This window comes from Lepidochelys kempii, chromosome 2 (assembly GCF_965140285.1).
Source record: "Lepidochelys kempii isolate rLepKem1 chromosome 2, rLepKem1.hap1, whole genome shotgun sequence".
In the NCBI taxonomy this organism is placed as follows: Eukaryota; Metazoa; Chordata; order Testudines; family Cheloniidae; genus Lepidochelys; species Lepidochelys kempii.
Window position 1 is genome coordinate 104,623,650 of NC_136381.1, and position 25,060 is coordinate 104,648,709.

General features: G+C 41.4%; 1 protein-coding gene across 2 annotated transcripts in view; it reads left to right on the forward strand.

Moving 5' to 3' along the window:
* CTDP1 (CTD phosphatase subunit 1) overlaps positions 1-25,060 on the forward strand; it is a 172,855-nt gene that overhangs the window by 95,073 nt on the left and 52,722 nt on the right. For both annotated transcript variants that reach the window (XM_073331810.2, XM_073331809.2), the window contains one exon: positions 24,544-24,719. In XM_073331810.2, coding sequence (XP_073187911.1) covers positions 24,544-24,719 — 176 coding nt within the window. The remainder of the gene's footprint in view (positions 1-24,543; positions 24,720-25,060) is intronic.

The following is a 25,060-nucleotide window of genomic DNA, read 5'->3' on the forward strand; positions in this document are numbered from 1 at the left end:
ACAAAGCTGGGAGGTATTGCCAATTTAGAGAGAGACCGGGATATCATACAGGAAGATTTGGATGACCTTGTAAACTGGAGTAATAGTAATAGGATGAAATTTAATAGTGAAAAGTGTAAGGTTATGCATTTAGGTATTAATAACAAGAATTTTAGTTATAAGCTGGGGACGGATCAATTAGAAGTAACGGAGGAGGAAAAGGACGTTGGAGTATTGGTTGATCATAGGATGACTGTGAGCTGTCAATGTGATATGGCCGTGAAAAAAGCTAATGCGGTCTTGGGACGCATCAGGCGAGATATTTCCAGTAGAGATAGGAAGGTTTTAGTACCGTTATACAAGGCACTGGTGAGACCTCACCTAGAATACTGTGTGCAGTTCTGGTCTCCCATGTTTAAGAAGGATGAATTCAAACTGGAACAGGTACAGAGAAGGGCTACTAGGATGATCCGAGGAATGGAAAACCTGTCTTATGAGGGGAGACTCAAAGAGCTTGGCTTGTTTAGCCTAAGCAAAAGAAGGTTGAGGGGAGATATGATTGCTCTCTATAAATATACCAGAGGGATAAATAACGGAGAGGGAGAGGAATTATTTAAGCTCAGTACCAATGTGGACATAAGAACAAATGGATATAAACTGGTCATTGGGAAGTTTAGACTTGAAATTAGACGAAGGTTTCTAACCATCAGAGGAGTGAAGTTTTGGAATAGCCTTCCAAGGGAAGCAGTGGGGGCAAAAGACCTATCTGGTTTTAAGATTAGACTAGATAAGTTTATGGAGGAGATGGTATGATGGGATAACATGATTTTGGCAATTAATTGATCTTTAACTATTCATGGTAAATAGGCCAAATGGCCTGTGATGGGATGTTAGATGGGGTGGGATCTGAGTTACTGCAGAAAATTCTTTCCTGGGTATCTGGCTGGTGAATCTTGCCCATATGCTCAGGGTTTAGCTGATCGCCATATTTGGGGTCGGGAAGCAATTTTCCTCCAGGGCAGACTGGAAGAGGCCCTGGAGGTTTTTCGCCTTCCTCTGTAGCATGGGGCACGGGTCACTTGCTGGAGGATTCTCTGCTACTTGAAGTCTTTAAACCACGATTTGAGGACTTGGATGAGAGGTTTTTCGCAGAAGTGGGTGGGTGAGATTCTGTGTCCTGTGTTGTGCAGGAGGTTGGACTAGATGATCATAATGGTCCTTCTGACCTTGATATCTATGAATCAATAAATTTATGCAAGTGCTGTGATATTAATTTAAGTGCTTATCCTCAGTTGAGTTATTGAAGCTGGCATGTACAGTGTTCCCTTAGGAAACAGCAGGTCTGGTATTTCTCTGAGTGTTCAGTGGCTACAGGTGAACACTTCAAAGGGGCTTGGGGACTGGGGTATATCTATTAACTAGAAAGGAAAAGTAAGGGCTGGCATAGTCCAGCAGTGATTGTTTTGACCATAGAATAGAATCATAAGGGTTAGAAGAGACCGCAAGGGTCATCTAATATAACCCTATACCAAGATGCAGGATTTGTTGGGTCTGAACCATCCAAGATGGATGGCTATCCAGCCTCCTTTTGAAAACTTCCAGTGAAGGAGCTTCCACAACCCCCCTAAGCAGTCTGTTCCATTGTCCTACTGTTCTGACAGTTAGTTTTTTCCTGAGATGTAATCTAAATCTGCTGTGCTGTAGTTTGAACCCATTGACTATTGTCCTGCCCTCTGTGGCAAGAGAGAACAACTTTTCTCCACCTTTTTTGTGGCAGCCTTTCAAGTATCTGAAGACAGCTATCATCATGTCCTCCCTCAGTCTCTTTTCCAAACGAAACATACCCAGTTCCTTCAGCCTTTGTTCATATGGCTTGCATTTCATCTCTTTGCTTATCTTTGTTGCTCGCCTCTGGATCCTTTCCAGTTTCTCTACATCCTTTCTGTACATTGGTGACCAAAATTGGACACACTACTTCAGCAGAGGCCTAGCCAGTGCAGAGTATAGTAGCACTATCACCTCCAATGATTTGTATGTTATGCCTCTGTTAACTCAGTGTAAAATTACAAGCAAGTCTCCCTAGGTAACAAGGTGACACTCAGTCCTGAGTACTCCGAGAACTGCCATGGGTGATGAGACTATTCTTAAGTCTCTACAATTATTCAGGTTGCTTGTATATATGTCACTTGCATGACTGTGGTGTCACTTCTCAGCTAATTCTTGTTCATTTGGGAGATGGACAGTCCAAATGGACTTGTATAATAAATGCAAACTTGTATTTAAGGTTTTTATATTTCATGAAGTAATTTCTTCATATCCAGGTCTCTATGAAAGATTCTGTAGGCCTAATACAAAACCTAACCCCCATGTAGAGAAGGGCTATATGCTTGCTTGAGGCTGCTCTTGCTGCAGGCTATGCAACTTGAAGGACACTCTCTTCCAGTCTGGGAAAGGACTATTTGCCTGCTTGCGGCTAATGTGCAGGAACGGCCACAAAGGCTTGAGGCAGTGGGAAAAGGGAGAGGCGAAAGGGCACCATATGTTTGTGGTCATTCACAGTATAGAACTAGTTATGGTGTTTTGACAAGTGTCTTCTTTCATGTTTTCTTCCTCTTTCCCAGCGGTAGTTGTGGGTTGATAAGTGAGGATGGATTCTGCTCAAGTCTGGTGGAAGCACAGTCTGTCTTGAGATTGTGAGGTTCTCCTCACTCTTACTCCATTCTTGACTTTTGTCATTAGTTGGCTTGCTTGCTCCTTAATGGTTTTACTTTGACTTGAAGCTAAAGTGAATGAGCTCTGCTCAAGACTGCATCACTAGAGTAATGAGGCTGTTCCACTTGTCCTTGATTGACACTTAATTCCACCAATAAAAATAAGTTTTAGTGATCTTTTCCCAGGAGCCTTTGAGTAAGATCTGCAGCTCAGTACAAAAAAAATACATCATTTATCTCACAGGAGAATCGTGAAGTGCTCAGATGTTCTAGGAATGTATCAGATGCCTATAAATGCCTAACCTTCCCCTCCTTAGGGGGAAGATGGCATTTGACCATTTCAAGGGGCAGCTGAAAATCTGTAATTGTCCTGGGTATATGCCGGTTTGGATTCCACCCTTTTCTTTTGGAATTAAGACCACAATGCTCATAGTCATGATCTTCTGTTTTTAGGGTGGGGTCAGCTGACCATTTTGGCCATGTTGAGTCTCTTTTCAGCTTAATAAGACTTATTTGTTGATTGTTTGTTTGTTCTGTGACTTTGCTGCAGGGTGGTCATGATTTGTGACTGAAATAATAGAACACTCACACAAGTAGTTCTAGGTACCCTTACAATCTAAAGAAAATAATAAATTAAGTATTTAGATTTCTTTTTCCCCTAGAGAATCTAGAAGTTTCCTACACTGTTTCAAGATACATACCTATGAGATAATTTAATCAGCAATGACAGTTTGATTCATTTTCAAAGATTTGACCTGTAGCATTTCTTTAAGTGATCTATCCTAGTTTTCATGTGGTTTAATTTATATATGAGATAACTTGTGAAAAATTCTAAATACAGGATAGAATGTTATCACAATGATTGTTGTGAACATAAGCGAAGGAAAACTTTTTTTTCATTGTACTGATGATCCTTTATGGTCCAAACAAGAGTTGCTAATGAAAAGCTAATATAGTTAGATTTTCTGCATATTTGACTTCAAACTGCCACTTTTTTGTGTAGTCATATGTTTGACCTTCCTTTTTATTATTGTATGCTAAAGTGAAATGAAATATTGCATTGGTGAGAATATAGGAAAGATGACTGAAATATTCTCTTCAGAAAGTGGTAATAATGACTTAATTTTGTTAAATGGCTTTCTGAAGAAGATATCTAAATGAGGTACCTTCAAGTGTTAGTGTAACTTCTTCATACAATGAAACTTTGAAAGTTAGTAAGGTGGAATGAATGTATACTGTCCTTGCACTATTGCATTACTTAGGTTGAATTTAAATTTAAACATACTGTAAAATATAAATCATCCTATTTTATAGGGATGGGGGGTAGATAAATTGTAGTGAATGCATATAAAGGTTCTTTGGGGTCTGAAGTTTCAGGGAGACTGTGTGATAGGACTGGTGGGTTAGAAGTTAAAAGGTTATAAGTTACAAGGTCAGTTCCTTTTTCTTCTGAGTGACCTAAGAGAAGGACTTGTCTTCATCATAGCATTTCGATATTGGGTAAGAAACATTTTTATTTCATGACTACTACATGCAGGAGGAAAGTGAAGAAGTCTAAGCCCTGGCCTGAATCAAGGATAATGCAATACAGCAGCTGTGTATTCTTCACTGCCATCTCTCTAGTGAATCTCAGTCCTGATGTTACAATTTACTATCCAAATTATTGCTGGGATTCCCTTGAGGAGCGTCTGAATCAGAAACATTAGGTAAAGATTACAATAAAATACATTAGAGAGACAAGGTGGGTGAGGTAATATCTTTTGTTGGACCAACTTCTTTTGATTAGAGAGACAAGCTTTTGAGATTACACAGCACTCTTCTCCAGGTCTGGGAAAGGCACTCGGTGTCGCAGCTAAATACACTGCAACTTGCAATGTCCCTTAGAATATGTGCTAACAGCTTATGGTAAATTATGTGTTCAGTCTTCTATTTAACTGTGACACTCTGGGTACTCTTATACTGCTATTAGACACCCATGGGTCCATGCCAGGTGACTCAGGCTCGTGGGGTTCAGACTAAGGGGCTGTTGAATTGCAGTGTAGACTTTTGGATTCAGGCTGGAGCCCAGGCTCTAGGACCTTGCAAGGTGGGCTCTGAGTACCTTTTCCAGATCTGAAGAAAAGCTCTGTCTCTCAAAAGCTTCTCTCTCTCACCAACAGAAGTTGATCAATAAAAGTTCTCACCCACCTTGTGTGTCTCATACACTGGGACTGTGACACAGCTACAACAATATTGTATACAATAAAAGACATAGTCCACCATAAAAAATGTTTAATCCTCTCTGTACAGTGGGATATCTAATAATTTTCTTTGTATTTGGTGTGCTACCAGTGTATTTAATATCTGGTATAATTCAGTGTACCTGGGTTTGGGACAAATTGGTTCATAATTTTCATAATCTATCATGAGATATTAAAAACATGACAGGATGCACTATTAAAATTCATAGGGGAACAAACAAAAGGTTAGCTCTAAAGTTCTGTATGAGCCTACAAAATGGGGTAGACTATACTAGCATTTTCTACTTTGGCTTTTTACTAGTATGCATTATTGTTATGCACTGATAGATGTGATCGTTTCAGTTAGCAAAAGACAATCCAAAGAGTGGAGCCCAAGTATAGCTATTCATGTTGCAGAGGCCCTCTTTCTTAGTTACTTTCATTAATAATCAGGAATTTATTTCTAAGAAAGATCAAAATGACTATTCATTGTGGTTAAGAACTGAGGCTACTCAATTCAGACAGCTGCTCCTGGGTCCTGATTTGAAATGATCCAACAGGTAAGTAATAATGTAAATAATATAAAGATCCCATATTTTCATTATTTACAAGTCAAACATTTTATTGTGAAATCTGTATACATGACAGCTGTGTTTAGATCTTTAACCATATGTGAGAAGTTGACTGAGGTGCAAGCTGGAACAAAAGGTTTAATTTCTAAGACCTACAATTTTTATTGAAAAAAGATAAGAAAACAACCCAAATGAAAAGATAGGAGAGGGATTTGGACAAAAATTGATGTATATGATTGAGTCTCTATATGGGAAGGGGGAGGGTGTGCATCTTCAATTTCTGCAGCTAATAGAGAATTTTTTTATAAATTACAATATAGATGGCATTTGACTCCCAATTAAGATCCATCATATTTTTTGCCACTAGGGAGGTGTACTGTTGGAGGGTTTTCAGGGAAAGGGGAACATACTTGCCCATGTGGTGGTTGTGCCCAGGGTTTAGACAGAGCCCTGCGCAAACACAATTTATATCCATGAATGCGGATAGCCACGGATAAATTGGTATCTGCAGAGCTCTGCTGAGAACCGCAGTGGCGAAAGCAGCAGCATGTTGGGCTGCTGCTCATAGGAGCCAGTGCCCCATGCCGGCAGCTCCTCTGGTGTGGCTGTACCACCTTCCAGCCCCACCCAGTGGGGCAGGCACCAGGCTCACTGGCAGCTGCCCATAGTTGGTTAGGGTGTGCAAGCAGCTCTCACGATCCCAGGCACGAGTGCGCTGCATGGAAGGGACACATCCAAAAGAGGTGTGTGGAATCTAGCTATTATCAAAAAACAATATTTGCATATGAAGATGTACTGTTTCTAGTATGTTCTAATTAAGGGTTGGTTATCCTCAAGGTACCTAAGGAAAACTGCTTCACAATGAGATTTTTTTTTGAGTAAAGGACACAATTTGTGTATATAAACAATAACCAATAACAATTAAATGAATGGAAGACAGTTTTTACAGCAAAGGGTGGCTGTAGTGGTAGGTAGCCTTTAGGTTCCGTGGCCTTTATTGATGCCAGTGGAGTCCACCTGGACACAGCCCCTGCATGAACACCACCTCAGCATGCTGCATTGAGGAAGGACCACCTTCGAACCCCTGGGTCCCATGCCTCCCTCTTTGCGGCATCACAGGCATAGCATTAGGGAAGGGTGCTGGGCTCTAGCCTAGCAGCAGATGCTTCTGAAACATTTGCTGCCTCAAAGGAGACCAGCAACTGGCCTAAAATGGAAAAGGGTAGCTCCTGCCTCACAGCCAGTCAAAGGACCCCTTCACTTATCCCATTTACCGTATCTTGTGACCCAATGCAGTCAATCCAGGATTGGCAGAGTGGGAGTTATCATATTTAACCTCTTTCACATGACTCCGACAAGAACACCTCAGCCAGCTACTGCTCTGCTAGTAAATTTGTCATGTCACTGTCCAAAGCAGGCATGGAGGAATTTTAGTATTGCCAGATTTATTATGGTGGTCTGGCTTTTGTTTGAGAACTTCAGAAGCAAAGCACTTACTGACTTTCAGAATTACTGCTGTATAACGAAGGACTTTGAGAATTTCTTTTGAAAACAGAACAAAGGAAAGGAAGATTAAACATACAGTTTTCTCTAATCAGATCAAGGCTACAGCTAGAAGTATGAATCAAACAGTCGGGCACTGGGACTGCAACAGCTACTCTGCTGACTGATGGAAGCTTCACTTGAGCTCTTATTACCTTTCTGGAGACACTAATTCCCCTTTTGAGACTTTAAATTACTGGATTAAAAATGTCCTTGTGAATTTACAGATACCCAAAATTGTGAATTTACAGATACTAACTTGTTAGACCTTTAGTCAGCAAGAGCGTGTTCAAGTAATTGCCATCTGGAAAGCTTTGAGGAAGCAGAGATGTGACCTAATATGGTCACCCTTTCAGTAAACGAATCATAAAATGTTGCTTTAGTTGGAGAAAATGGATGCAGGATATTACTGCAAATGCCGGTGCCTTTTAGTCGGACTGTTAGATGGCTGTGTTGGCCTTGTGTGGACTGCTGTTTAACCTTACTTTATTCAAATTTGGAAAAATATGCGTGAAGGGGGGGGAGAGGGAGAGAGAGGGAGAGGAAGAGACTAATTTGTGAAAAAGGAAAAGATGAAGGATAGTATCTCAGAGAATACAGGGATAATACCCTGCTAAGGAAGAGACAGGAATCTGTTCGGTTATTGCCAGTTATCTCTAGGAGCAGAGCGGGTTTTTGTCAGTTCCTATGATCTAATCCACCAAGATATTTCCAGTCAATTTATGAGATGTCACCAGTACACCAAATTATTTTAAACCCCTGTCCACATAGAGTAATGTATTTGAATATGCACTGTTCTTAACCATTCAGGCTGTAAATAATCAAAGGTTACAATTCCAGTGTGCCTGTTACCAAAAGAGGGGCAGGGTGTGAGAATAGGTATGTCTGTCCACAAAGTGTCGGTTTTCCTTCAGGACATCTGGTACTCTGTGATCAATTACAACTTAGTTATTTCCCCTCATCTTCCAAGCATGGAGGGCTCCTCTGTCATTTATTTTTTTTAAATCTCTCACACTTCACAATGTAGTGCCTGCAGGTGGAGCTGTTCAAAGAAATTTCCCAGTGTCTTACATCAAGGGTGACCGGATACAGTATCATGTGAAAAATCAGGACAGAGGGTGGAGGATAATAGGCGCTTATGTAAGACAAAGCCCTGAATATTGACTGTCCCTATAAAATTGGGACATCTGGTCACCCTACTTACATGAAGAAGCTGCAGGTTCGTCTAATTTTTCTCCCTCTTCTCACTCAGTGCTCCTTGCAGGAAGACGATTTTTGAGTACAGGTGTCAACAGAAAACATAGCAGTATAACAAGCCCAGCAAAGATCGAAGGGGCTCTTGCTTATTGCCTATTGCCTAGCCATGCACTAACATGCTGCCTCCCATGCTGTGCAACAGTGTAGCAGGCAAGCCTTAAATTGATTGGAATTTTAACAGCACATGGCATTCTGGAAGTAACAAGCCAGAGATCCTTGATGTTTTTTCGTTTCTGATTGGCATGAAATATGGTGTCCAGATGAGCCTTCCAGGTGACTAAGTCAGAGGGACAAGAATCCCATGGCACAGGACCCTTCAAGATCATAGATTGGGAATTCCCAAAATGTTTCACCTTCATGACCCCATTTTGAGCTTCTCTGTGTCCCACGGTGTGGTAGAAATTGCACATCTAATCTACAGTGTGACATCAATGGTAGATCAATACTGAGACTGTGTGCTGAATCCAACTTCACACAAATAGGTGCTCACAAATGGCACCATCCATTTCAAGACGCATTTTGAGAGTGCAGAATACTAATTCTCAACAGTGAACCAGAACTCCAGGAGAGAAAGTTGGGCATGTGTTCCGCACAAGACTCAATCTCAGGAAATTCGGATGAGCTGTTTGATTTCAGCTGCTGTCAAATCCATGGCATCAGGCTTGCACTGAAAGGAGTTTTGCACCCAATCATACTTTCATGTCCAAATTGAGAGGGAAAGAATGCAAACCTGTTCATTCATCTGATTGAGATGCTCAGCCATCATCTCTGTGGGAGCCTGAATAATTTCATTGTCAGCCAAAAATTTGCAGCACAGACCGTTACATAAAACTATTCTTTATCAAGTACCAGCAGAGTACTCAGGGTGGCATAACAGATGATGTGGGTCCTGCCTTAAGGTGCTTTAAACGCCACTGCAGATTACCATCTCAGAAAATGTTAGTACAGGCGCCTACCATTTCAGACAGAGAGGTTGCTCTGTTGATAAGACTGCTGCCCACATATAAGGATCTTCTGAATTTAAGTCTCAAAATGGTGGCCTCCTGGTGTGGCATTTGTGAGAAGGTCTGGACATGTATGAGGACAGATGGCATAGTCTTGCAGGCCAAATCTGGCCTGTCAGACCTGTGACCCATCTGCTCATGGCACAGCCCCATTTGGGAGCACAACCCACAGTTTGGAAACTGCTATCATAGATGCTTGTTGATAGCCTCCCCATATGAGGTAGTATCTGTAAGTAATCATAGGACCTTTCTACTACTCGAGTCCCTCATCTTCATGTATTTTCAGAGGAGCTATTTAGTGCCTGCTCAGGACCTAGCATTCTGTCAGACATTCATGTTTCTAGCCCAGTTGCCCAAGGAAAGATTTCAGTTTGTATTTCTTCTTGGAACCCCAAGTATTTGACGTCCAGCTCTAACGAAAGCTCATGGGCTTTCTGATTTTGAAACTGTCCACAAGTCTGGGCATTTCATGGGATTCTGATCTCACTCCTCATGGTACTTGAAAGGGCAAGAATCCCATTTTGTGTCTCAGCCAGGGATATATTAAGAGTTCCTTCTGAATGGATCTGAGTCTTAACTTCCTGAAGGTCCAAGTCTCAGTATTAAGAGACTTGTAACAAATTCTGTACACTTCAGGACTTTTTTGCAGCACCCTCACGTTTCCCAGTTTTTTAAGATTCTACTCTGCAGGGATGCCATCAAGAGAGGTAGAATGACTATGTTCCAAGTAATGTGTGAATCTGCTTTTTTTAAAAAACGTATTGGAGGAGTCTTCTCCATGCTTCTAATTTAAATATTTTTTCCTGTTGGCAAGTACGTTGGCAAAGAATAAGTTTGGTGGCATTACCCATCCTGGGTTCTTTTATGTGCAGTTTTTTCCCACATGAGATGATTCTTAGGTCTGCACAACAACTTTGTCCCCCACTTGAACCCACTCATTCATTTGCCTTCCTCATATTCTAAGCCCTCCACAATGAGGAGAATGTTCTACACTTTAAATGTGATTGCAACAATCAAATTAGGTTTATGCAAAACTAATCCTTGAAGAAAATCTGATCAGCACAGTGCTTCAATCAAGTAATTACACTATATGCTTAACTGGTCGTCAGTGCATTTCTTTTATAACGTTTTAAAATAAAAGGGTTGTCTTTGTCTAATTTTACTTTTGGACTAAAGGTTTTACAGTCTTCCACTACGTGAAAGGTTTTAATGAAAACAAAGAAGTTCCTTAAATGAAGTCTGTCTGTTTAGTTCCAGCAGTAGCATCTCATGTTTCTAGCTCTGGAGATTCCTGATTCAGTGTTCGGTATCAGCCAAGCTGACAGCAGTCACAATTTTACAATAAGCCAGAGTTCATGTTATTATCCAGTAATTCTTGTTGTTCCCTTCCACGTGTCACCCTGCCACATTTGTTGACAGAGATCAAGTTCCCATTGTATGTTCTTTGCCCTGTCTACAAGGGAGTGTAGAGATTCAGATTTTTTGAAGGGAGTAACCTGTTAGTGAAACAGGCAGCTGAGACTTCACATCCCTATTTCAATCCAGGGAATGGATACCAGAGAGAGCACAGCAATAGCCAGCTGGAACACAATGATTCATTGAGGTCTTGGAGCACTATTCCTTCCCTGGATAACAGACTTGTTTTGGTCATTAGAGTCCATACATCTAATGCGGTTTTCATAATTAAACTAGGATAAACAAATCAGCCCTATACTAGAGAGGAAAAAACTTCTGTACTGGGCAGAGCAAAGTTCCCAATTTCAGTGTGCAGTGCCCACTAAGAGTCAGATTACCAGACTGAACCTGCACCCACCAATACCGCACTGTCATTTTGGTGGTCTGGTGATCAATCTCTTTGCATCTGGAAACAGTATTTAAAGTGCACTGTGGTCTCTGTCAGGGCCTAAGATACGAGGTGGAGAATGACCTCTTGCAAAGTTGGACAAGGTCCATGCTATGTCGTCTCATCTTTGCCACTGCTTCCTAGGACCACACACACAATATATGAAGGAGAGAGTATCAGTAATACTGTTTTGAGCCTTTTTCTGGCTGTGGAGGCTGTGGCTCTTAGATCTGGCTAACTTCACATTAGACTTTCCAATGTCTGTCTTGTAGAGTAGACCTGCTACTGGGAAAAAAAAAATCCACTTAGGCCCAGATAGCTTCAAAATAGAGACTTGGCTAAAGTAACTGTCATTCTCATGGACCTTTAAAAAAAGTCGTCAAATAGAACTTATGCTACTGATTAGTGCAAAGTCTTTGGTTTAACCAGTGTTAAAGTGGAACATAGCCTTGAATTTGTCCAGAAAGGTCTTAATCTCTACGTATGAGTGTCCAAGCAGAAAAGTCAAGTTTCTGTAGTAAAATGTTATCAGCATGCTCAAGAAAGTGTTGTACAAATCCTAACATAGAAATAATTCCTTTGAGCAACAGCCCTTATTCCAGCCAATCAAAGTCTGAGAACATGACCGTGGAACCTCGCTCTCTTCAGTATGACATAACCCAGATCAAACCTCTGCAGGAGGTGATGTTATACTTCCATTCCAATTAATAGAGCTCTTAATATCTACTATCTACAATCAGATGAGGTTTTTGAAGTTGGGAGCTTTCTCCAATGAGACCCAGTATTGTACTTTTAGTCAGACAAGCAGTCCTCACAAGTGTCAATAGCACTCATTCCATAAGAAAATTCAAATCTTCTTTCTATTAAGCATCAAAGTCCAGTCCTTATGGCAGAGAAGTCGTGTCTCCTGTGTGGGGATCTGCTAGGCATCTGCATGGCCATCAGTACATAAGTTCATGAAAACTCTCAATATTGGTCAATCCTATCTTTTAGCCAATGCCATTTTTTGACAGAAGCCTCCTCCACATTTCAGTGGCAAGGGGAAGATAATTATAATGTACTTTATTTTGGAGTCCCATATTTAAGGAATCATCCTGCTTCCCACCTAAAATTCCATTGTAATGGATCTGTGGAGCTTTGCACGATGAAGAATAGCAATATTTATCCCTGCTTACCTGAAAATTTCCTTTCTTTGAGTAATAAGGTCTGCAGATCTTGGCCGCTTTGAAGACAGATGGATGTCCCCTACAGATTAGAAATAGAAATTGACATCCAAGGGTTTGGGTTTATTTCCCATTTTCTGAAGTAGGAGAAATTGAGGGGAAAACAAAGTATAATTGACACAGTCTGTAATTTAGAAAAATAGATTTGAATTATCCTGGCTGTGGAATTTGTCTTGATTGAAAGGAACCTTAGGGGACAGGACATTGCTCTGCTGCCACTGACTGACAGTAGCCCTCAAGCTGCAACCCATTGTAATTACTCGAAAGGAAATTCAGGTAAGTGCAAATAAATGTTTCTGTTCATTAACACACAGGGCTACTAATATGAACCAGCTTCTGGTACATTTTTATCATCATGCATAATTCTTGCCCTGTGGTAAACAACTTGTGCAAGAACAATGGGTGCCATTAAATTATTCACAGTTTTGCCTTTTGCCTAATTGTTACTGTAATAATACAACAATTAACTACTTACAAATACCACCCATAAAGACTTTAATGGTGACCACGGAGTAATAGCATTTTATATTGTGCTGGTACTGCTTTATAGAAGAATGTGTGCTTTCATTTTAATGCATAAATACTTCCTCAGGTTTGGAATGCAGATGGAAATATGCACGTTGGAAACATCTCCACTTCAAATATTCCTTTACTTACAGATGTGTGGTAAAACCTAGTGAAGTGAAGGGTGCTGCTTCAGTGCCATTTGTGTGTTGCAGGTGGATATTAAGCAGGAGTAAGCTGGTAACTTGATGTGAGCTACTCAGATTTCTCATGTAATATCTTCTTTTCAAGAATATAATCTCATACCCAGGAGTCCAGTTAAATTTACTGCAGGGTTTACAGCCATTAGTGTACAGTGTTATAAACTGCAACTATTCAGGTTGCTGCTCCAACTCATTTCATAATATGGTCCAAGTGGTTTTGCCAGTGGGAACTCCTCTAAATAACTTCTTATAACATTTTCAAATGGCTGTTTTTCCCTTTTCAGCATGACAGCTGTTCTTGGTGTGGTGCCAATAGGACTTTAAGATTTTTTCATAATTGCTTTTTTCTCCCAGGACAAAGTAGGATCTCTATATGTATGCCTGTGTGTTCATTCTCTCTCACGTGCTCTCTCTCTCAGTTCAGCTATTTCAGATAGGTGAGAAGAGTAAATGGAATATAGCAGCATGAATGATATATACAGTTCTCATTTATTGCCAGTGCCTGAATTTTTTTATAGTATAACTAGGAAACAGTTTTCAGTTTTTAAATATACAAAATGTTTAAGGGTTTACAAATACTCTTTCTTTCCCTGCCCCCCCCCCCAAAAAAAAAAAACTCCAAACAAAATAAGCCACTGGGAAGAGGAAAAAATAGCAGGGTACATTTAAAATAATGTTTTGTTTGCACAGATCATACCCTGTATCATTTTGTGCTTTCTGTGGTTTATTTCTTATTGCTTATAACAGCACAAGTGGCTTTTTGGGGTGGAATCTCCAAATATAATATGGCAAAATACTTGGTTTCATTAATTTATCCTAAAATTTAGGCCTAGATTCAATACTCTGATCTGTTGAACAGTTGCACATTTTCTTTTCCCCCCTTTGGAAATAATGTCTTTCCGAAGAATGTTTGCCTTCCCCCACTGCCCCTTTCCTTCCAGTCCTCACGTGCTCACTTTCATTTGAGTCTGACAGTAGAGTTTGCTTGTACTGTTTCCTATTTGGCATAGGACTAATTCTAGTAGACTTCTTCATATTCTTCCTGTTTCCCTGAGAGCATTCTCTGTTGATTATCTCTTTGTGATCTGATATTTTAAATTAGAGGTAGTTCTGGTTATTGTTTTTGGTTGGAAGAATTTTCTATCATATCACCCCTTCATTGTCTCTTTTCTAACCTGAACAGCACTAATCTTTTTGGTCTCTCCTTGTATGGAAGCTGTTCCTTACCCTTCATCATCATTGCCCTTCTCTGAATTTTTCCCAGTTCCACTATGTCCTTTATGAGGTGAAATGAACAGACTAGGCTTTCTTGTGAAATCAATGCAAGAGATTTCTGTAATCTCAGGAAAGAATTAATAGGGAAATGCTACCCATATTAGGAGAGGTCATGCATTCAGTTGAAGTTTTGTGTATTAATAACTGCTATGGGAGAAAAATGAAGTATCAGAGCCAACTGTTCTCTGATGCTGTATTTGCCCTATGATTCTACTTCATTTCTCAGTTCTGTACAAACTGAATTTTTAAACACTTCTTTCATTAAATATTAGGAGCAGTGAATGACTTTTGAGCCTTTATTTCTAAAAGTTTGATTATATCTGTTTCTTAAATCAAATGATTTGTATTTGTTGCTAGAACTTCAGTGAATATCTAGTCATTGCTTTCCAGAAGACACAAAGCAACATGAGCCTATATGTGCTGTAAATATATCCCCACAAAAAACTGTGAATTTGTTGCAGTTGGAATTATTAATTTATGTGACTACAAGGTACTGTCAGACATTAATTTAACCATAAATTCATGTATTAAATCCAAAGTTCAAATTATATTTATATAATTGCTCTAAACATGTTTAAAAATCTAATAATAAATCCATATAGTAAAAAACATTCATAAGCAACAAGGTATGGTGGTTCGTCCTCTTTTCAGATTATTTTAAAACTAGCTGCACCCAGCATTTTATCATCTTAGTGACCCATATTTTAAGATAACACTGGTACATTGGAATGTACTATAAGCTTATCACATAACAAAACAACTTCTCTTTGTCTATTAGGACCAGTTTGTAACAGTCTTCTATAATTTAGAGGCCTTTTGTGCAGAAACATTTATTTTATCTCATTAGCCGTATTCCAAGCTTAACATGCTTCCAGAACTTGTCTTGTTAAATGCCACATTCCTCTTAACTTTTGAATTTATTTTTCAAGGCCTTGTTACGTTGGCTTAACCGCCTACACTAGTTACAGAGCGCATATATTTTTCTTAGCCAACCTGAGAACCTCAACCCTTTTATGCTAAAACCTTTCTACAGCTGTCCTCCAATAAAGTGGTGTTGCTTTTCTTCACCGTTCTTCTTTTAATTTGTTTAAAATACTGGTAAACCATTCCAATATCTTAATTCAGTTTGACTATAAAATTACTTTGCCTCTAAAGTGAACCACTTTTCCAGTGAAAATGGTTTGTTTGACACTGTGGAAGAGATTTTGCATGTTCTCTTCAACAAAGACTTTGGTGCTCTGTTTGAACTAGGAGGTGTTATTTGTCTTTCATATTTTATATGTGCATGAAGCGGTGTTGGGCTAGTTTTCTCAAAGACAAGAAATGAAGTATCTTTAATTTTCTTTTGGTTGAGTGTTGGATTATTTATTTAATTTTGTTTGCCTTTTTAGGCAAGTACTTCAAGGAACTGTCAGAAGGCTTTTAATTCTGTTTGCTAAAAGACACACAATTTGTCCTCTTGAAGGGAGACCTTAAGCAGTAACCTTTGGGGATGAATCACTTTTTCTTTTTTAACGTGAATCATACTTTCTGTATTATGTAAGACAGATGTTCCTTACTGTCTTTAGCAGCTATGCAGTGGTATTTAAATAAACCAACAATCACTGGACTGTATGTCAATAAAAAGCTTTAGTATTAATTAAAGCTTTCTTCTAAAATGCTATGAGCAGCATTTCTGTTAGACTGACATTCTAACACTATAAGCAGAAACTGAAGATACTGTTAATGACTCAATTTTCTGTACAACTCAACAGGTCAAACCACTTTTTTGAAAATGTTTCCTCTATTTTGAAAACTGATTATTGTACCAATACGTTTGAAACACATGCTATGTGGTATGGTTTTGCTTGCGGATACTTACATAGGCAAGCTTATTAATTTATTCCAGTGTTGTTCATAAAGTTGCAAGAACTGTTTAATAACTACAATAGGCTAGCAGAATTCAAGGATAAACTACTACCAGACCAACATCAGCAATTCCAGGCACTGGTAGATGGGAGGCAACTGATAGCCAAGGTGGGACTCCAGGCTACTGTGGACATGGCCAACACATTCTTTCACTCTCTAGCAACCGCGGTCATTATGAGCTGGGACTCATGGCTACAGTCGTCTGGCTTTCCCAGGGAGGTCCAAAATACAGCCAAGGACCTCCTCTTCGACAAGTACAAGTTGTTCTACAAAAAGACAGATGAATCCCTCTACTCACTGAAGGACTCCAGGCCATACTAATGTCCCTTAGTATGTATACCCCGGTCCTGAGACACAGCAGAGGCAACCGTTCGTTCCATGCCCACATGCTGTCTACCCAGCCTGCTACCACAGCGCCAGCAGGAGGTCCCACGTAGGCGGCACCGTTCTTGACAACCGCACTTCCCCGCCTCCACCACAGCCACCTCTTTTATTCTCTCCCAATAATAACCAAAAGCTCAGTTTTGGCGTGCAGGTCGAGACCTGCAAACCTCCCCCGATGCCACGTGCGGCGCCCCATATAGTCTTTGGGGGCCATCTTGCCCTATTTGCCCACAATTGGGGCAATATCACCATGAGAAGTTGGGTACTGGATACTCCATAGAATTTCTCTCATTCCCACCTCATCGACATCACCACCCCCCAGACTGTCGCTGGGGACCCATCCCTTCAATGCATTCTCCAACAAGAAGCAGATGCTCTGTTCCTCAAAGGAGCCATAGAGCCTGTCTCACCTCACTACAAAGGACGAGGCTTCTACTCACTGTAATTCCTCATCCCAAAGAAGGGTAGAGAGTGCCACCCCATTCCAAATCTTCAGGTGGTGAATACCTTTATCAGAAGGTCCAAATTCAGTATGGTTACACTGGCATCGATTCACTCCCTCCCCCAGGGAGCCTGGTTCGTGGCTCTTGATGTGAAGGACACTTAATTCCACATGGATATTCACCAAACCCCCACCACAAGTTTCTCCATTTTTGGGTAGGACACCAACACCGTCAATTTCGGGTCCTCATGTTCAGCATAGCACCAGCTCCGCAAGTGTTCACAAAGGTCTTTGCTGTGGTAGCAGCCCACATAGGCCACCTTGGCTACTCAGTATACTCCTACCTCAACGACTGGCTTCTCGTGGTACTATTGCTCCAGGAAGTGACCTCCACAATCCTCGCACTCTCCTGGCATTGATAGGTATTTGTATCAACGAGGAGAAGTCAGTGTTGATACGTACATAGACGATATACTTTATCGGAGCGCAGCACAACTCCATCGGAGCAAGAGGTTTTTTTCCAGCAGACCGCGTCACAACACGGATGACAATCATTGCGAACCTGCATCCCAGACCTCACATTGTGGTCTGGCTGTCTGTCTCTCCTTGGACATATGGACACCTGCACCTATGTTACACTGCATGCACATCTCCATATGTGTTGACTCTAGCTTCTCCATCTACAGACCGAGCACAGCGTATGGAGTCAAGGGTCATTGTTCCCCGGACTGTGCTGCCCTCCTAAGCATGGTGGCCCGATCCTTCCAAAGTCATGGTAGGCATCCCCTTCACCCCTCCCATACCACACGCCACAATCAAAACACACGTCTCCCTTGGGGGTTGGAGAGCCCACCTGGACTGCCACACGGCCCAGGAACTGTAGATGCCACAGGGGGCACATAAATGTGCTAGAACTGCAGGCAGTCCATGTGGTGTGTCAGTCCTTTCCCTCACTTGTTTAGTCCCTCCCACATTCAACTTCTCTCCAACATTGTGACAGTGGTGCACACCAACAAGCAGGGCAGTGCCAAGTTTCCCTCCCTCTACTCAGTCTGTCTGCCTTTGAAACTGGTGCATCAAAACCCATGTGACACTTCAAGCCACGTACCTCGCAAGCACCCATAATTCCCTGGCCGACTCGCTCAGCCAGGACACTCTACTTCAATTACAAGTGGGAGCTACACCATGCTACGGTGTGTCTTTGAGAAATGAGGCGCACACTCCCAGTGGGACCTCTTTGCCATACACAAGAACCAAAAGCTGCCCAGCTATTCTAAAAGAGCAGTAAGGGAGGACTCACAGGGCAATGCTCTCCACCTCCCCTGGACAGGCAATCAGTGCTATGCCTTTCCTTCCATTCCCCTCCTGCCACAAGATTCACTAGGACCGATCCACCATGATACTCATAGCCCCATTCTGGCCCCATCAGTTCTGCTTCACAGACCTCCTCAGACTCTCTACCCGCACACTACTCTGCCACCGCACAGTCCCTGATCTACTCTAACAAGATCAGGGGAGGCTCTAGCATCCCAATCAAGGCATTCTTCACTTCACAGCATGGTATTTGTATGGGGGTCGAAGGTAGACAAGGCATGCTCCTCCCCAGTATGAAAAATCCTTACTCAGAGCAGGAGAGAATCCACCAGGGCATGCTACCAAACTAAAGGTAGCTTCATAGTATGGGCTCACCACCACTCACTGGGCACAGTATCTTTACCAGTTGTCCTAGACTACCTTCTCACCCTCAAAACATCAGGCGGAGTCCTCAACTCTATAGAGGCAGCACTCAGTGCCTATCTCTCCCTCCTGTGGATGGCACCTCATTGTTTACACACCCCAGCACCGTCTGCTACATGAAGGGTTTACTCAATATCTTTTCACCAGTACTGAAGTCCACACCCATGTGGGACCTTGATCTCTTTCTCTCCACCTTCACAAAGCTACCCTTTGAATTGTTGGCATCCTGCTTTCTCTCCCAATTCTTGATGAAAGTGACATTCCTGGTAGCTATTACTTCAGCCATGCAGATAAGTGAACTAGCAGCCATGATGACAGACCCTCACCAACACACTATATTCCACAAGGACAAGGTGTCCTTATGGCTACACAATAAATTCCTCCCAAAGGTGGTATCAGAATTCCACCTGAATCAGTGTATCCACCTACTTGTTTTCCACCCCAAACTGTACACCTCCCACACTGACAGGGTCCTATACTCCCTTAATGTCTGCCATGCACTGGCATTCTACCTACACAGGGCTCGATCCTTTTGCCCATTGCCAAACCTTTTTGTGGCCATTGCTGAATTGTCCAAGGGTCAAGCCCTCTCCTCCCAGTGAATCTCCAAATGGGTCTTGGGGTGATTTATTTCAGCAGATCTAACCTAAGCTCAGACTCTGAAGTTCTGTTGCCACCAGGAGTAATATCAAAGTATTATTTATTTAGAACAAAATTTCAGAAAGAACAGATCCTAGAGCAATAAACAAGTCTAGAGAGATGCCTGCCTTCCCTAAGGTTTACTAATCCCTGGATTTGGGGAAGGCCCCAACTTCTTTAGACTTCTGCACAGAGAGACTCTGTATCAGCGTGTTCCCCTGGATGGCTCCTAAAAATTGACACCCACTTCACTTCCTGACAGTGGCTTTTTAACTGTTTATAGCCCTTTTGATCTCTTGGTTCCCAGCATTGGCAGAACAACTGTCACTTCTGCCTGTAGCCACCAGTGTTTGCTGGGAGGCTGCTTACCTGTAGCTCTTACGATGTTTTCCTACTTTTCTCTCAGCCCCCTATTAAGCTAGATCAATATATTCCTATAGGAAAGTCCTATAACACGGTATACAATAACTTCACCTCATTGACCATGTCACTTAGTGTTGTTAAAATACATTTCCATATCCATTGGAGCAGTGATAGATTTCTCTGCAGCCTTGCAAAATTTTTAACTTCGGTAGTCATCAATTCTGTAGTTTGTAGTTATATTGCTTAGTACGTAAAGGTTTTTATCTGAAAGCTAGACTTAAGCTTTCAGGAAGGACTTAAAATATATACAAAGTTTTGCTGAGTGAGTGAGTTAGTTTTGTACCATGTGCCATCTGTTTGTCATAAGAAAATTTAAATTCTAATACCTCATACAAATATATAAAGTATACTTAGTACTGTACCAGACTTCTGTCTATTAGGTATCTTTCTTTAGATTGTCATGGTATATTAGCTCTTTTGGTTTTGGAAGAATGTTTGTTTTCCACTGAGGCAGTTTCGTTAGGAAAACATTAATAAAATAAATTTTATTAGAGGGCAGGAGATGGCAGCTCCTCTGGCCCTGGATCTAGCTCTTCCAGCTGCCCGGTGAGAGTGAGCTCCTCTGTCTGTGGGAGGAAGGGAGAGTGCCAGCTCCATGGTTGGGGACAACCAGGTCCTCCGGCTGTGAGAGACACACAGTGCCCCTCCAAAAGCGGCCAACTTTTTATTCCTTTGTACGCCCCTGACCCAGACCATTTCTGCGACCTGTCAGCCTCCCATCATATGACAGTTAAGAGAGACTAGAAGGGGTGTATGTCTCCATGCTGTGCTGGATATTAGGAGCTCCAGCCCCTCTCTTTCCATCTTCCTTATGGGATACCATCCTGTAAATCCCCTTTCAACACACGTTTGTCAGAGAATTGTATCCCCTCTGTGAACATGTACTTGCATAGGGGACACCGGCTGCCTATTGAGTTGTGACATCTTGATCTAACCTCTTTACCTCCCCAGACTGCTGTGGGGAAGGCAAACAACCCCACCCCCCTCAGCCAATCTGGCATGCTCCCCACCCAAAAAAAAAAAGATGACTAGCGCACGCCCACAGTAGATGATAAAAACCTGATTCTGTTCTGATCTGTGGATGGGAGGGTGGGTGCTAATGATCACTGAGAATATTTCTTCTGGATAGCAGGGGTATAAATACCTTCCTCTTCCACCAGTGCACATTGATGGGTCACTGTCCCCCTCTGGTCCAGCTATTTACCATCCACTCAGGTAAGTCCATTCCCTTTTCCCCTCCTTTGTAACCCAAATGCAGTAGGGAGTTAGGAGTCCTGTCCCCCTTTCTCTCTCCCCCCTCCATCCCCCCCTGCAACGAGTCACCACATTCAGTTGTGGTTAGCATGTATGGCCCAAATAGAGGGATTGAATATAACAGAGCTGATTTACATGAGTAATGTGCTGTTTTGTATCATGGTTACTCCTGTCCTAAATTCCTCATAGATTTCCACATAAAAATGAGTGTTATCCATGTGACCTAGAATAGACTGTACTGTAATCTCCCTTATTTTTAAAAAAAATTATCTTTAAATGGCATAATTGGGAAAAATGTGTGTATGTGATATTTTTCCAAATGGTCGGGCATTAAAACTATTTTTAAAAGTACACCACATCGAAGAGTTAGTGGGTGTTTTCATCTTGCCTGTCAACATCTTCAAAGACTTCAGAAATTTTGATTCCTTTTTCTGTTTTTGTAAAAATGCCAAAGAGCTATGAGTTAGAATGCAATGTGGCAAAAGCAACCTCATTTGAAAGACATTAAATTGATTTTTGAGCTAAAATTAGTATGATTGGAGGGCTAAAATGACCTAGACTTCTCTTTGAGGCTCTAAGTAGTTAATTCCCAGCATTTCTTTTAAGCATCAACAGCAAGTGGCCCTCTTTTGATCTACTGTCCACTGCTGCAAAATCCCTGCCCTTTCTCTTTGGGATTCATAAGGTATACATATTTTGTCACACTGCATGTAGAGAGTCATTTTTGTCAGGTTAAGGAGGTGGGGGCATTCATAGCCTTTGAGAACAGGGTATGGGCATATTGGAACTTGGGAGTAATCGTGTGGTTTGTCTCAAGTGCATATTTTCAGACCCTAAAGCAGTGGTGGGCATGTGGGCACATGGTATAATTGATTTGCCTTCAGTTTACATTATTGCTACTTTGGCGGCTGCTTCTCTCCCACAGTGGAAACAAAAACTATTTCGGGAAGGGGGTTATGACCCTAGCCACCCCTGTATTCACACCCTACATTTGTACAAAATATGCCTGGTGAGATGCCATTTAAAAATTAACACAAGGGTCATAATATCACTGTACAATATATGTAACAATGCTGTACGTGAAATTATGGATACTCACGAATACTAGGCTTTAAAGTCCCTGACTAAAAGGTGTTTAAACCAGGCATGCATGTCAAGGGGCATTGATAAACAGGTTTTTGCCAAACAAAGGAAAGTGGCCACAATCTCAAACCAGTTGTAGCTAAATTCCATGGGCTCTTCATTCATATTAGAGGTTATAGCAGGAATAGATCATTTCCATAGTAGCGGCCACCAGCGTGGGAGGAACCAACATGGAGCCTTATCCTCCAAACCTTATGGATCATTTACTCGGCATGCATTGGTGAACTTTATCTGGTGGTATCCTTCAGAAGAATATATTTCAGACAGATCTATAAAGAGAGGGGAAACCACTCCCTAAATTATCCTTCACCTTCAGGAGACAAAGAAACCAAGCAATTTGATCTCTGTGTTGGGTCCTGGTCAGGCCAGCCAGTAAAAAGCTGGAAAGAAGACAAGAGTGAGAGAAACAGTCTTGAACAAAGACTGTATTTTACTAGATTAAGTTTCAGGCTTTTAGATGTGTTCTTCACTTTTTTATTTGCTTATAACTGATCTACCCTTATTTCCTTTACTTGGTATCACATAATCCTTGCTCTTCTGTAAATAAACTTGTTTTACTTATAATCTAAGAGTAAACACTGCTGTGTTTTGAATTTAAGTGATGAACTCTTGTTAAAGTAATAAGCTGTGTTTTTTGTCTCTTTAAAGGACCAATGACCCACTTTACATCCCTGAGTGTTCCAGGGGGGAGTGGGACACTTCAGGGCAGACATTTTGGGGGAAATTTGAGATTGGGGATGTGTTGGGGTCACCTTGCAAGTAGTAACTTGCTGGTGGAGATGAGGCTGGGGCTGCTGTGTTGCAGGCAGGGTGCTAGGGTCAGACCTCTGAACCAGGGCTGCACAGCACAGAGAAACTCAAGGAACCACATGCTTGTCTGTTGGTGTTCCGATTGAGAGACACAGCAGGAGAACATGGAAGGCACCCAGGGTTACAGGGAGGCAGTGAGACCTCTCACTGGTCTGGGCTTAGCACCAAGACATTACAGGGATGTTGGTTATCCTAACCCCAAAGAAGTCAGGAGTTAGTGTATTCCCCCTTTTCCTTTGAATTTGGCATTATCCTGGCTTAAACAGAGAAGGGGGATTAGAAAAATCCAGGCATTTCTTTGAGGCCTGGTGTTTGCCTCCTACAGTAGCTCTGCAGCAGGCTGTGACCTTGGTCAGTCATGGGAATAAGATGACCCCGGTAGGCCTAAAAATACTAGCATGCTATGGATTTGAGCATTGAAAATGGTTAGACCATTGATAGTCTGGGGGAGTTGGGGCCTTAACCCACCTTCTTTTTCACTGCTGCCAGGACATGTTGCTTTCTGAAGAAAATTTAAGGTTCAGTAGAGTTGCAGTCACTTGTCCCAGAGAACCCAACAGTCCTGCTTCCCTTCTCATTGCCCACTACCATTCGCATTGAGAAGTAGTGTGTGGCAACACCATCTACACCTTCTTACTTCTTCCCCACCTGTAGTTCAAATGCTTATTTTTAAAAGTATGGAACCTCTTGAGGCATCTCAACACAGCACATGTATTTGTTGTGTTTTAATGTTTATTTCTGCAGCTGCAAACCTAGAATGAATAAGGGTATTTTAGACTAGCATAAAATCCATGCTAACTTCTTAGAAGCAAAAGACAAACTGCTATTTAATTAAATGTAGAAACGTTTTGATAGGCTTGCCTTCTTAAATGGCAAGCAAGTAGACAGAATCTGATTAAAACAGTGTCTTCTGTATCTTCAGTTCCTGTCATACAGTATCATTTGGAAAAAAACCTTTTGCTAAAATTAGGTTTTTAAATAGGAATGCCTGAAAAAATAAAAATTCTTATTAACTGAAGATGTACTTCAATATATGTTTTTGAACAGATGACCCGCTGTACACTGTGGTGGTGGTGCAAAGTTTGTCCCTTTAATTTCTAAAGAGTTTGCCCATTACCAATAATATAACCAAGAATCAATAATATGGCTTCATGGCTGTTTCTATAGAATTCCTATACATTATTTTAAAAGTCATTAAAATGGAATTATATTGGTGGTGGTGGTGGTTACTATAGCTTAGTATGTATCATACTTGCATGAATATAAATTTAGTGTAATCTGCATAAAAATGTTGTCAAGATTACTGTGGAAACCTTTAACTTGAACTTCATTTTTTTTAAGCAAAAAGAGCAAGAAAGCTGTTTATAAGACATTTTAAAATGGATAATTAAGACAAGTCTAGTAACTGTGTGAGAGAGTGATATAATTAATAACTCAGTAGAGCACATACTGACTCTTGACCAATTGGCAGGTTGATGACATCTTAGGAGAAGGCAGTGATGATAGTGACAGTGAGAAAAAGAAGACAGAAGAGGAAGGAGAGAAACCACAGAGTAGTGCAACAGAATCACTAGGAATGAAGATAGAAGAGAGGCCTGGATCATCATCCTCATCAAGTGAAAGGAGCTTAACAGGCAGTATCCCCAGGTATGAGTTTGTCAAATGTAAGCGTGGTTTTTATATAAGAAATTCAACAAAATATTTAAAATGGGATTCACTTATGCTTTATATACAGTCTTCTAAAAACAAAGAATTGGCGTTTTCTACAGTAAATGTTTCATAAGAAATAAGCACAGTTCCTCCCCAGCCCTTGTGACCAAAGTCCGCTCTAAGCTGGGTGGCCACCCAGCAGGCTATGAAGTGCTGCGCACTTCAGGTGTCCCTCCCCTCACTGCCATGCTGCTCCTGCCCTCTGCCTTGGAGCTGCTCCCAGTAGCCTCCTGCTTGCTGTGCAGAGGGGGGGAGGTGGCGCTGATGTCAGGGTGTCC